This window comes from Tursiops truncatus, chromosome 19, assembly GCF_011762595.2.
Source record: "Tursiops truncatus isolate mTurTru1 chromosome 19, mTurTru1.mat.Y, whole genome shotgun sequence".
In the NCBI taxonomy this organism is placed as follows: Eukaryota; Metazoa; Chordata; class Mammalia; order Artiodactyla; family Delphinidae; genus Tursiops; species Tursiops truncatus.
In genome coordinates this window covers 18,624,330-18,637,916 of record NC_047052.1, presented here as the reverse complement: position 1 = coordinate 18,637,916, position 13,587 = coordinate 18,624,330, and the positions used below count along the sequence as shown (strand labels likewise).

General features: G+C 53.1%; 2 protein-coding genes across 2 annotated transcripts; one reads left to right on the top strand and one right to left on the bottom strand.

The window, feature by feature from the left end:
• Positions 1 to 80: 80 nt before the first annotated feature.
• Positions 81 to 5,784, bottom strand: CENPT (centromere protein T). Its single transcript, XM_004320847.4, has 13 exons — positions 5,571 to 5,784; positions 4,399 to 4,489; positions 4,172 to 4,259; positions 3,968 to 4,064; positions 3,711 to 3,847; positions 3,562 to 3,598; positions 3,198 to 3,346; positions 2,329 to 2,490; positions 1,696 to 2,016; positions 1,353 to 1,443; positions 579 to 755; positions 395 to 499; positions 81 to 313 (listed from the first exon to the last, which is right to left on the bottom strand). The coding sequence occupies exons 1-13, from the start codon at positions 5,681 to 5,683 to the stop codon at positions 190 to 192; spliced, it is 1,692 nt and encodes a 563-aa protein (XP_004320895.3). The 5' UTR covers positions 5,684 to 5,784; the 3' UTR covers positions 81 to 189.
• A 3,352-nt stretch (positions 5,785 to 9,136) lies between these two features.
• On the top strand, positions 9,137 to 11,780 carry THAP11 (THAP domain containing 11). Its single transcript, XM_033844346.2, has one exon. It carries the CDS (start codon positions 10,111 to 10,113, stop codon positions 11,050 to 11,052), a length of 942 nt encoding a protein of 313 aa, XP_033700237.1. The 5' UTR covers positions 9,137 to 10,110; the 3' UTR covers positions 11,053 to 11,780.
• The last annotated feature ends 1,807 nt before the right edge of the window (positions 11,781 to 13,587 follow it).

Here is a 13,587-nt window from a genome sequence, read left to right as displayed (position 1 = left end):
TAGGTTATGCTGGGGAGTCAAGGGAAGGGTGGTTGGTCGCTGCTTGGCTGGTCCCAGAACATGCACCAAAGCACAGCATATTCTGTTTGTGACATTTTATTGATGCTGGGGGGCAGGGAGGAAACCTAGAAGTGTATGTGGGGCCAAGGGGCCCCAGGTAGGGACAGGGCAGGTGTTGAGGCCTGGCCACTACTGGGCAGGGAAGACAGTGTTGCCACTGAATGCACAAGGGATGAGCTGCTGTCGGTACTCCAGGGGCAGGTGCCGCTCCACGAGCACATGCAGGGAGACTTGGTCACTGACCAGGCCCTGCCTGCAGCAGAGGAAGATAGAGAATGAGAGAATCAATGCCAGCACTCCCACACCCAGCACCTCCCTGCTTCCATCCACTTACCTTCGCATCAGCAGCTCCAGGTCCTCTGGCCTCACAGTCTTGCGACCAGCATGAGCAGCAAATACCTCCAAGTCGTCACAAAGATGCTGGAAATACTTGTCCAGGCTGCCAAGAAAGTAGGGGTAAAACAGACTGTTCATGATCTGAGGGGCTTCTCTCCCCACCCCAAGTGTCAAGGACTCACCACTTCTCCACCATTTCCACAGCCTTCTTCTCCATAGGCATCTTAGCATAGAAGCTAAAGAGTTTCGCATAGTGGTTCAGTCCAGTCTTGTAGGGATCTTGACGGGGTCTGGAGCCAGGGATTCGGGGCTTGGGAGGAAGCCTGGCCAACAGAGGCTCCGGAGGCTCTGAAGGTAACCTAGGGGCAAGGAGTGAACAGAGTTAGCTGAACTGCTGCTACCTAAAGAGGCCGCTAATCAAACATAAGTCTTGCTGGCTCCTGCCAAGACTGGGGCCCTTGTGCTCCTTGGCCAGGCTGGACCAACAGCTCCAACCATTTCTGGGGGACAGTGGGGACAGGGGGCTATGTAGAAGCCTGGTCTTTCCCTGGGGCCCCAACCCTCCACAATCTGGACACAATGTCCCAGTCTAGCCTCATCATACAAACCAGTACTTGCTCAGGCCCATGATCCTCAGGCTTTGGCATGGACATTCCCCCTACTCAGCCCACTCTGCCTGTCCCATTCTGCTAATCCTCCTCCAGGAAGCCTTCTCTGACTGCATACTAACCTAGGCACTTCCCCCCTGCCCAGGCTCCTCTAAGCCCCTGCAAGCAGGCACCAGACAGATGTGCTGAGTGGGCCCCATCCAGCCCACCTTAGGGTGCTCTCCTGGGTAATCATCTATATACCTAAAGGAAGAGTGATAAGAGTGATAACTCTGTGGTACCCAATGCCAACCTCAGTACCTGCCCCCTTCCAAGAGGCCCATGTGGAACAGGGTCGTGGGATCTTACACTGCAGTGCTAGGCGGTGGAGCTGGCTCAAGAAACTGAAGTCGCCTGGCCCGAAGGAACTCTGGGGTGCTGGAGGCCAACTCTGGGCTTGCTGCAGAGGAAGGGCAGGGTTACAGAGGGCACAGGCCAGACCATCTCACTCAACCCTGAAGGCCCACAGCCTCCTTATCCTGTTCCTCGAGGGCTCCATCTAGCTCCAGCCAAGCAAGGGGCCTTTCAGAGTTTCCCTGGCCCAAGACCACCTGTGCCCAGAAACACAAGCCAGGTAAGCCCCTCCTCCAAGGCCAGGGACACAGCTGTCCCTTACCCACCCACCCCCTGATCCCTGCACTGGGCCCCTTACCTGTTCTACCAGAGGTGTCTTCATCCCCTGAAGATCCTTCTGGCTCCTTGGCCTCGACAGCCCCCCAGGATCCCTCTGCTTCGGTCACTTCTATGTGTCCTTCAAGCTCTTCTGCTCTGGCGGATCCTTGTGCTTCTGCTGCCTTCTCCACTTCCCTCAAGCTTTCTTCCATTCTTTCCTCTGCCTCCTCACCTACTCCATTCTGTAAGGGCTCTACTCCATCTTCTCCAGAGATATTACTGCTGATGTTCGGAAAGCCCATAGCAAGGGCATCAACCTCCTCCACCTTTCCTGCCAGAAGCTGGGCTGCTTTCCCAGCACCTGAATCAAGGGGAGAGAATATAGGCTGGAAAAGCAGTAGGCCAGGGCTGTAGCCCTGAGAAAGGTAAAGATGGAGTAGTAAAACCCAGCCTAGCCCATCAAGGAAGGAAGAGGGCCAGAGGCAGCCCCAGGGTACTGGTTTGGAATCTCCTGGCCCAACACTGACTCTGCTCTTGGATGGAGGGATCAACAGCCCTCCAAAGGGACGCGGGGGTGACAGGGTACATATATGGGCCTGAGGAGGAAAAAACACCAATGCCAATTCTTGCTTAAGCTAGGCTTGGCTCCAGGTTGCGTGCCCCACATACTCACCGTTGTTCTGCAGCCCAAGCCCACTGCTCCATGTCCTGCGACTGGCAGCCCTCTCCACATCTTTAGCCCCAGAGTGAGAGCGGCAAGGCAGGGAGTGGTGCACACTGGCGGAACGGCCAACCAAGGGCTGGGAGAAGGGCTGGGTGTCCTCCAACACTGTGTCTGTTGGCAGAGTAGCAACAGGGGTTCTGAGGCTGTCATCTGGAGATCAAGGTCCAGTGGGCACTCAGTGTTTTGCACGCCCACCTGCTGTTCTGCTAGCCAGTCACCAGGGCCTGGGTAGTGGACCCACAAGCTTGCCCAAGTGGCCCTCAGAGAGAGAAGACTGAGCCTATTCTAAGCCTAATCTCCCTTCCACAGCTCTCCTTGCTTACCTTCCTGCTCCTTAGCCTGGCATTCCCAGGCTCCATAGGTTGCCCCACCCAATCTGCTCACCCATGCCTCCATTCTCCACTTCTCATTCAGGTCCCTCTGCCTGCAACCCTTCTCTTATCCTGGTGAACTTGACTTGTCTTTTGGAATCAGGCTCCCAGGTCAGCTCTGACTGAACAGCTGATCCTGAAACCTAGCCTCTTTTAACCTCCCAATAAGCTCCAGCCACCATATCACACCCCTTTCCTACCCTCAGTCCTGTAGCTCTTCAAGGATATGGGGTCCTGGAAGATACTGAGGGACTAAGACTGGGCCCCCAGAAGACAAGAGGCAATTTGCAGAAAGAAAGCAGAAAGTCCTCATAAACCTACTGGCCAGGCTTGCTCACTGTTCTTGACTCAAAGGAGAGAGGAGCAACCCTGGACTCAGCAGCACCTCCCATCAATCATGGGGGGAAACTTTCCCCACAGGCCAGAAGACAGAAATCTCAACCTTACCTGGAGGAGCCAAGGCCAGGGAAGTATCTCGCAGATCCTGCAAAAGTGTACCCACATCTACAGCTCGGCGGGTAGGAGGTCTGCGGGCCAAACCAGGCCTCTTCACTGATTGTGTTTGCAGAGGTGTGGCGAAGGTCAAGTTGAGGGAGCTGATGGGAGGGACAAGGCACAAAGGAAAGTCAGGTACCTGAGGTCCAACCACCCTCCCCCACCCCAGGAGTCCCCCAGCTGCCCCGGTGCTCTCATCTCTTAGAACCCAGCCACCATGCTGTGAGCATGGAGCAGTTATGGCCAGACTGCATTCTATTCAGCACCCCCTTCCCCAAGCCTCTCCTCCACCAACTCCCGGAACAGGCAACAGCACCTGGTGAGGGAAGAGGCATCAGCATTCCCATGAGGCTCTGCAAGAGGATGTAAAAAGAAACCATAATAAGTTACCCAGGCCTCTCTCAGTCCTCCTCAGTCTCTCCAGAGGACAGAGAGGGTGGCCACAGGTGTTGTCCAGGACCTCACCTTGGGAGGGAGGCAGTCCCAAGTCCACTCCTTGCTGAAACACTGACAACCTCAGTCTCTGCTTCCTTCTGCCAAGAGCCAGCAGACCTGGAGCCAGGGTTGTGGGGGGCTCAAGTTCAGGAAGCTGCAACTCCAGGCTACAAGGATGGAGCTTTTCTCAGACAAGCCAGGGCACCCAACTCCGGCTCTTAGAGCCCCAAGAGGCTCCCTGACTAGTAATGCCCAGCAGCCTAGCCCAAGGAGGGAATTTACTGCACCTGCCCCGACCGCTTTCCCGTCTGGAAGCCTGGACCACCTGCGGTGCCAGCACTGGCTTCACCACTGACTCTGGCATTAGGATGGAAGATTCCGGGGCTGTAGAAATAACAAGGAGAGAGTGGAGTTGGCAGGGAAGGCTGCCCTAAATGAGAGGTATCACAGGGCTGGTGCCTGATTCTCACTGCAGGCCAGTGCTCACTCACCAGTTAGTAAGATGTTCTTCAGCAGAGTCCGGGGTGTCTGTTCCTCCAAGTGTCCACTGGCTTGAACATGGGCCAATCTGTCAACAGACTTTGGGTAAAAGCATCAAGCAATCAATTTGTTCCTTTGCCTTGATAGTCCCTCAAGGTGGGCTCCAGAGCAGAGCTATAACTCAAGAGCCCCCGCAGGCAACCAGAGCCCTGTAGTGATCAGCGGGTAGAGCACTTACCCTGGCTCTATTAGAACAACGCCTGGCAGTCGTCTTTGTTTGGCTCCTCAGCCTCCTAGAGGAAGGTGTTTGAAGCAGGGCTCTCTGGACACTGTGTAAAGAGCAGCAACTGTGAGAATTATGTAGGGAGGGTGAACTAGCGACGGGTCTTCGTCAGGGATCTTGGCTGAAGTCCTTTACCCTCAGGGACAGGGACCAGAAACCACTTGCCCTCCCACAGCCCTATTCCCAGTTCTATATCAACAGGGTTGTGGATGAAAGGGAGCCGAGGGGTATGGGAAGAGAGAAGGAATATGATGACCCAGCCAGAGAGAAGGGCTGAGGAAGGCTTCACTGAGGTGACTACAGCAGAAGTAGGGGTTAACCACACAGATAAGAGGAACAACTGGAAATGTATCCATTCTAGACACTAAAACAATTCAGGGATATTTCAATATTTTTAAACCTTTTAAGTACTAGTCAGGGTCTGACAGCAACCTCCACATGGGTCACCCCAGCCCTACTCTCTCCAATCCAATCCCCTCTCAGATTCCAGAACCACATAAATGTTCCTCTGGCACAGCTCCCACCTCATCACTCACAGGTCTAAAACCTATAATGAATGGCTTCCCATTGTCTATAAAGGAACTGCACTGCCCCAGGAAGTCAGCAGATGCCATCTTCCACCCTCTCTGCACCATAAGCTCACCACAGCCCTCACCCACTGACACTCCCACCACGTCAGGCCAAATTCGCTGCTCTCTAGCAAAGCATCTTTCCAGTTCCTGCCTCCTGACTGCTACCCAGGCTACGCTCTGCAACTCCTTTCCCATCTTTCAGCTGGGAACCGCTTGGGAGACTGTTCAGGGCAGATGCCTGGACATACTCTGGAGAAAACTGGCCTAGAGAACATAGCAGAGGTCCAGATTCTGAGCACCTATCCTTCGCTTCCAGAAGCGGACCCCCAAGGACGCCTGTATAATTGAGCTCTGAGGTCCCGAGCGGCCTGGAGTCTCAGGGGTGGGCGCACAAACAGCTGACCCGATCCCAGCGAGGAGAAAGGAGCCTGTTCTCAGAGCCCTGGACTCTGCTCCTCTCCGAGACTCAGTTTCCGTCTCCAAACAGGGTCAGCTCTGGACCCCATCGCCCAGTCCCTCAGGTTGTTCTTGTGTTGGGGCAGCGCCCTCACATACTCAGTCCGAGCACTCCGGGGTCGCCGCGGGGTGCGAGGATCCGCTGTATCCAGCACGCGCCGTAGCAGCGTGCGCGTCGTAGGCTCGCTGTCCCGGCTATAGCTGTCCGCCATCGCCTCAGCAGCCAGCCCTCCCAGCCGCTTCAGCAGCTGGCCTTCAGTAGCCGCTTCAGATCACCGCCTTCCCGCCGCCACATTTAAGCCAACTCTCGCGATGCTGCTGAATTTAGGTCAACTCTCGCGAGGCTGCCGCACAGCCCCACGGGAATTGCAGTTCTAGTCCTGCCGCCGGCTTCGCCCGGTGTGTACAGTGGTGGTAGCAAACGGGTTTTGCGGGCATCCTTACCTTGAGCCTGGGCAAGTATGTGCAGCCAGTCGAAGTCTCGGTTTCCTCACCTAAGGTAAGGTGAGGGTGATAACCACCTAATAAGGGTGTGTGTGTGTGTGTGTGTGTGTAATGAGTCAATTAGATAATGTTTAACTCAGGATCTGACAAGTAATAAGCCAGGTCATGAATAAATAGCAGGGACTATTTGTGAGAATGTCTCTCATTCTCATCTCCCTCTCCGAAGATGAGGAGAGACACATTTGGGCCAGGAAAAAAATAACTGTATTCTATATGTGACCTGATCAGATTTGCATTTGCAAAGACCGATGTGTCTATAGGACCTGTATCTATCACAAGAGATCAGTTTGCGGGCTTAGAGGCTAGTGGGCTGTTTGTGATCCAGCAGAGATGTTAAAATCTCCAAACATCAGCAATTCTGAGATAAATTTCGGCTCTCAAAAGTTCTGTTAATGCTGGAGACTACATTACCATATTTTCACCAATTGACAGCCCCCTGCCCCCTTTCTTACATTTTAATGGGAATTGAAATAGAACTTGAGCTCTGAGTTTCCTGTGGAGTTCTCCTTCATGCTCCTAAATTATGTGTAAAGTTTCAGATACTGGCAGTGGCGTGGGCATATTTGTGCTTATGTTAAAAAATAGAGCAAAGAAAAAATAAGATTCTTGCTTCTCAAAATTAGAGAACTGCAGAGGAAAATCATATCAATATTCCTCGTCATTTAGATCTGACCTTTGTGTTATCTGGTTTAAATTGCTAGCCCTTTGCAGGCACATTTCCGCGATCACTATCAACCACCTAAGTGCAATATTTATTTATTATTTGTAAAGCTTTGGACTGGATAATATGGAAAAAACATTAAAAACTTTTCAAAACAATTTGAGAATGAGCTTACTTTTCACAGCATTATTTGTGTTTGCATAGATTGTCTTTACTGTGTTTACACGATTGATTAAACTTTATATTTACTATTTGTCAAAAAAACAAAACAAAACACAGGGACTGCCCTGCTGGTGTAGCGGTTAAGAATCCACCTGCCAATTCAGAGGACATTCGAGCCCTGGTCCGGGAAGATCCCACATGCTGCGGAGAAACTAAACCCGTGCACCACAACTACTGAGCCTGCGCTCTAGAGCCCGCAAGCCACATCTACGGAACCTCAGTGCCACAACTACTGAAGCTGGTGAGCCTAGAGCCCGCGAGCAACAACTACTGAAGTCTGCGCGCCTAGGCCCCGTGCTCCACAACAAAGAGAAGCCACTGCAGTGAGAAGCCTGTGCACTGCAACGAAAAATAGCTCCCTCTTGCCTCAACTAGAGAAAGCCCGTGTGCAGCAACGAAGACCCAATGCAAACAAAATAATAATAATATGTTATAAATATTGTTTTTGTTTTTGTTTTGCGATACGCGGACCTCTCACTGTTGTGGCCTCTCCTGTTGTGGAGCACAGGATCTGGACGCGCAGGCTCAGCAGCCATGGCTCACGGGCCCAGCCGCTCCGCAGCATGTGGGATCCTCCCGGACCAGGGCACGAACCTATGTCCCCTGCATCGGCAGGCGGACTCTCAACCACTGCGCCACCAGGGAAGCCCCATAAATATTGTTTTAAATAATAAAACACTGGGGGAATTCCCTGGTGGTTCAGTGGTTAGGACTCTGCGCTCTCACTGCCGAGGGCCCGGATTCAATCCCTGGTCCAAGAACTAAAATCCCACAAGCCGCGTGGTGTGGCCAAAAAACACAAGAAAGCAAAACCAAAACCGAACAAACAATCAAAAAAACTGGGGGCTTCCCTGGTGGCGCAGTGGTTGAGAGTCTGCCTGCCCATGCAGGGGACACGGGTTCGAGCCCTGGTCTGGGAAGATCCCACATGCTGTGGCGCAACTAGGCCTGTGAGCCACAACTACTGAGCCTGTGCATCTGGAGCCTGTGCTCTGCAACAAGAGAGGCCATGATAGTGAGAGGCCCGCGCACCACGATGAAGAGTGGCCCCCGCTTGCCGCAACTAGAGAAAGCCCTCGCATAGAAACGAAGACCCAACACAGCCAAAAATAAATAAATTAATTAATTTAAAAAAAACCACACAAATAACCAAGGATTACATTGGTTGTAAACAGAAATGCAATGGTAATGTTTGGGTGTTGGGACCAGAAAAATAGTTCTTTTTTTCCCCATTGTCGTTTATGTTTCTAGAACATTTTAAGTATGGGTCTGTTTTACAATAAAGAATAACAAACTTGGACTTCCCTGGTGGCACAGTGGTTAGGAATCCGCCTGCCAATGCAGGGGACACGGGTTCGAGCCCTGGTCTGGGAAGATCCCACATGCCGCGGAGCAACTAAGCCTGTGCACCACAACTACTGAGCCTGTGCTCTAGAGCCCGCACGCCACAACTATTGAAGCCCGCGCACCTAGAGCCCGCGCTCTGCAACAAGTAAAGCCACTGCAATGAGAAGCCCAAGGACTGCAACAAAGAGTAGCCCCTGCTTGCCGCATCTAGAGAAAAGCCCGTGTGCGGCAACAACGACCCAATGCAGCCAAAAATAAAAAGGAATAACTAAAAAAGTGACAGTTAACTTGGAGTGCTTTTGCAAACTTTTAAAAGGCCCGATCTATTTTGTTTTTATATCAAATAATTAGAAATAATATATAAACTAGGCTTCGAATTCATACCCGTGGTCTGTAATCAGAAGAGAAAAAAGTGAGGAAGGAGAGTCAGGAGAAAGGGTGAAGAACGGCAAGAAGTGGGAGAAACGGGGAACTCGACAAAGGAGGGCTAGCTTACAGGTAATTCTCCATGACGAGTGCCTGGCCTCCTCTCTGGTTTCCCACAGCTTCTCTTGCCCTTTAGAACACTTTCCCCAAGGAAGTCGAGGGAGTGGGGAGGTGACTTGTTACAATACAAATCCTGTCCAACCTCTCGTTTAACACCTCTCCAACAGTTCCCAGTCACCGGCAGAATAAAATCACAAATCTTTTAACTTGGCCCAGTTTGTTATCTTTCGGAGCTTCTGCTATTCTGGCTACCCTTGAGGATCCTTAAGGGCAGAGCCTAGCTCCTTCCTGCCTCAGGTTCTTACAGGCTGGTTCCCGGGCAAAAACCAGCGACTCCTCCCTAACCAAGCTTTTCGTGGATTTTTTCTTCCTGGGCCTCCGCCTCCCACTTCTCCCTCTCCCTTGTTGATTTTTTTTTTTTTTTTTTGGAGCGTTTATTTCTGTGATTAGACATCCATTAGTGTGCATTCATTCACATCTATTATCCAAAAGTCTGACCCTCATCCCTCTATAGTCAGGCCGGGTCGGTATGGTTCCTGCAAGGTTCCCAACTCCCTGCACTATGCTCGGTGCACAGTAGGCGCCTAGTGATGACTATGTTTAGGTCAATAAGACAGTCAAGGCAAGCGGCATCTGAGTCGGGGGAGAGTCTCTAATTCAGACAAAAGGGCTCCCTGAGGTCCTCTGGGGCGCTGAGGCTTAAGTCTTTCCTCCCCTCCCCCGCAGGAATGCCGTGGACTCAGCAGCTCAGGGTTGGGGTACCGCTTCCGGCGAACAACACAACCTCGTCCGAATCCTGGTCCGCTTGCAATCCGACCTTTCCCTTAGGCGGCGCTCCAGGCCGCAGCCGCCAAGTTTAGCGCAACGCATTTCGGGACTTATAGTTTCCGTGGGCACATGCCCAGGGCGCTTGCGCACTGGGGAGACGCGCGCCGCCCGACCCCCATCAGGATTCCAGGTCCTTGCGAAGGGCGCTCCAAGCGACAGAGTTCCAACCGAATACGCCTCTCTAGTCCGCCGAGGGTGAGCCGTGTAGGGGAAAAGTCCGCTCTACGTGGGCTGTCGCGGTGCCCTGCAAAGAGACCGGAACAAGCGCGCCCCGCTCCGGAAGTGAGCGGCTTCTGCCGCGGTGCATTGTGGGGGGCGTAGTCCTCTTTCCCAGGCGGTCCTTCGCGGCGTCCCTGGGGCCCACTCTGGAGCGCAGGCGGGCGGCTGGGCGGCTGGTTCGGCGCGGGCCGACGGGAGGCGTATTCTGGGCACGGGGCGCCGGGCCAGGCCGGCCGCGCCGGGCGGCAGTAGTGGGAGGCTGCCGAAGGCCTCGCGCGGTGCCGCCCGTCGAGGGGCGGGCGGCGGCATACCGACCGGGCCGTCGAAAGGCTCAGAAGGCCGGTGGGCTGGGCCGGGCCGCGCGGCGCAGCCATGCCTGGCTTTACGTGCTGCGTGCCAGGCTGCTACAACAACTCGCACCGGGACAAGGCGTTGCACTTCTACACGTTTCCCAAGGACGCTGAGCTGCGGCGCCTTTGGCTCAAGAATGTGTCCCGTGCCGGCGTCAGTGGGTGCTTCTCCACCTTCCAGCCCACCACGGGCCACCGTCTCTGCAGCGTTCACTTCCAGGGCGGCCGCAAAACCTACACGGTGCGGGTCCCCACCATCTTCCCGCTGCGCGGCGTCAACGAGCGCAAAGTAGCACGCAGACCCGCGGGGGCCGCAGCCGCCCGCCGCAGGCAGCAGCAGCAGCAGCAGCAGCAGCAACAGCAGCAGCAGCAGCAGCAGCAGCAGCAGCAACAACAACAGCAGCAGCAGCAGCAGCCGTCGCCGTCCGCCTCCACTGCCCAGACCGCCCAGCTGCAGCCGAACCTGGTATCTGCTTCTGCGGCTGTGCTCCTCACCCTTCAGGCTGCTGTGGACAGCAGCCAGCCTCCGGGATCCGTGCCTCCGGCTCCCACCACTCCCACGGGAGAAGATGTGAAGCCCATTGACCTGACGGTGCAAGTGGAGTTCGCGGCCGCAGAGGGCGCGGCCGCCGCAGCCGCTGCGTCGGAGCTAGAGGCTGCTACAGCAGGGCTGGAGGCCGCCGAGTGCCCCATGGGCCCCCAGTTGGTGGTGGTCGGGGAAGAGGGCTTCCCTGATACTGGCTCCGACCACTCGTACTCGTTGTCGTCAGGCACCACAGAGGAGGAGCTCTTGCGCAAGCTGAACGAGCAGCGGGACATCCTGGCGCTGATGGAGGTGAAGATGAAGGAGATGAAGGGCAGCATCCGTCACCTGCGTCTCACCGAAGCCAAACTCCGTGAAGAACTACGCGAGAAGGATAGGCTGCTGGCCATGGCTGTCATCCGCAAGAAGCACGGAATGTGAACGAGTCCCCTTTCGGCCTTCGGGACTCCCAGACTCCTGCCAGCTTAGAGGGACCTGAGGCCACCGCTGTTGAACTCCCTCATACTCCTGGGGCACTGGTTGGCAGTACTGAGCCTTAGGGCAGCTGGACTCTTTTGCTGGTGACCAAGCACCCTCTCTTGTTTCCTCCTGAAGCAAGGTCCTGAAGTCTGGGATCTCAGACTCTGCACTGGTGACACCAGCAATTATGACTTTGTCTACCCCTCCCTACCTTCACTCCCCAACCCCAAGTTTATGTTGCAGGTTCTGGTTAAGCAGAGGCTTCAGAACCACTGAACTTGAAACTTATCCCCTAGGGATGCAGGCGAGATGCCCAAGGACTGTGGCTTTGGGAAAACAACTGAACCTTGAGTTTGGCCGGCAATCAGAGACAACTCTTCTGTGTGTAGTGATAAGAGATCCAAGTAACATCAGTTCTACTTTTTGTGCTTTTCCTTCCCAGGTGCAGCCTGTGATTCTGATGGGGACTGGCAGATCTGTGCCTCTGCCTCCTAGGACCTCCCTCCCAGGAGGCCATCGACAAGGGGATCTAGGTGACCTGTTGATGGAGATCCAGCTTGCCAGGGACTTAGGTCTATCCTGTTATGTTTGCTACTGGTTACAAATTCTATTTTCTGTACAATTAGTCAGACTAAAGTTTTCACTGTGTTTGTTTGGCAAAACAGATTAAACAGAAAGTAAGGTTTTTATTTGGGTTTCGCCAATTTATTTTTATAAGGACTCAGCTAAGGGTCCCTGAAACACGGGGAGATGGACTTCCTGTTAGGCCTCCACCTTCGCCGCCTTAGGTCTCAAGGACCAGGCTGACCCTGAGAGTAGAGATGCTTCAGTGACTAGGTTTCTCCATAAAGAGGCCCTAAGCACAAGGACCCTGGCCTTATAAGGTCTTTGCAGAGTTCCAGCTCACCCCGAAGAGTTTGGAAATTGCACCAAATGGTCCTGGTTTGTCCATGGGTTAGCTCCCTGTGTCCTTTCAACTGGGAGAAGGAGCAACTGAGAACTAAACTGAATTGTGGCAGCCCACTTCTCTGAGGGTTTTGAATTCCTTAAGAATTTTCAGCTGGAGTTGAATTTTGCTCACTATTTTAGCCCTTAGGCCTAGTATGGTGTCTGGCACACATGGGCACGCAGTTACTTAAATCAGTGAAGACCGTAGCTGGAGCCAGCCATGGACTCTTATACAGATACCTTTGACTTTGGTACACTTTCATTGTGAAGGAGGTGGATCCATAGAGGACTTTAAGCATAGGAGTTGGAATTGGTGACCCTTGACTCATTTTCTTGGCTGTTAACATCTTTCTTTAGATTGGATATTGTAGCGGCAAGGTGACATTTTTATTTATAGTTCCAAGTAATTTAGCTCAAAGCTAGCTACAGATGCCTTTAAAGCTAGCCATGTTTAACATGGGTGTTGGGGCACAAATGGACACTTATTGGGCTCCATAAAACATATGACTCCTTTCTCTGTTACTTATGGAAAAAGCCACTTACCTGGGGTCTTTCCCTGTGGTTTCAAACTGGAATGACTCTAAAATTAATGTCTCTCTAATTTCTGCTCTTCTTCTGGTCCCTTGGCACTGATTTGAGAAACAAGTCTGTGGTGGGGAGGAGGGGTGGGAGATAGGTTGTGCAGTACCTAGATGTGGAAGGGACTGTATCTCTCCCTTCCTAGGGTTAGTTCTGGCTTGTCCTAAGGTGGTGGAAGCACAGCAGTGACCTTCCAGGCCAGGTGGGACTGAAGCCCTTTATGGGTAGGTATTGGATCAGTTGCTCAACTGTCCCCACCCTCCTTCATTAGGAGTGAGGACTTTCCCAGGCCCAAGCCATGCTCTTTAGTGTGTCCTTTAGCTCCTGTGTGTTGAAGGGACTTAGACTGTTTCAGCTTTGGCTCACTTGAACCTCTCAGCAGCACTCCCAGGACAGGGTGAGGGCCAGACTGGCTAGGACTCTCTGGTGTCTGGATGTTGTGAGCACACAACCTATCTGGTGTTTTAGCTTCTGGAGGGGAGGAGGACAGCTCAGAGCAAGGGAGGTCCTAGATACACCACAAGCAGGGCAATACAGAGTCTCCCTGACTGAGTAATAAGAGAAGAATCTAGTCAGGCAAAGTAATAGAGATCTGGGATTTAATTAAACAAAGCCTAGCCTGGTCGTATGAGGCATTCCCGGGAGGAGCGGTGGGGGTGACAGTGAGGATCTGTGAAGGACCCTTCTGGAAGAACAAGAGAACTGAGAGATCTCTGGTCAGGAGAAGACTTGTTGCTATAAACTTTACCTGTGATCCCCCTGGCTTAGCTGCAGAGCATTTCCCCAGCAGGCCTGAACTAGAGACTGGCCTTACTTCAGAAGTTTGCGTTGCCCGGGAAACGATGAAAATGGGGGTTGAAAGGAAAGGGCAATGGGCAGGAGGGAGATTATGGACAATTTTATCACTTAAATCACGGGGAAGGTTTGGGCGTGCCAGTTATTACTCTTTTCTCTTAATAAAAATTAAAC

Excerpts from the sequence above, each read along its gene's own strand:
- CENPT (XM_004320847.4), bottom strand. The coding sequence starts at position 5,683 with ATGGCGGACAGCTATAGCCGGGACAGCGAGCCTACGACGCGCACGCTG. Across the intron at positions 2,491-3,197 it reads CCTGGCCTTGGCTCCTCCAG|ACACAGTGTTGGAGGACACC; the intron begins GTAAGGTTGAGA and ends CTCTGCCAACAG. Across the intron at positions 500-578 it reads GTGGAAATGGTGGAGAAGTG|CCTGGACAAGTATTTCCAGC; the intron begins GTGAGTCCTTGA and ends CTTTCTTGGCAG.
- THAP11 (XM_033844346.2), top strand. The coding sequence starts at position 10,111 with ATGCCTGGCTTTACGTGCTGCGTGCCAGGCTGCTACAACAACTCGCAC.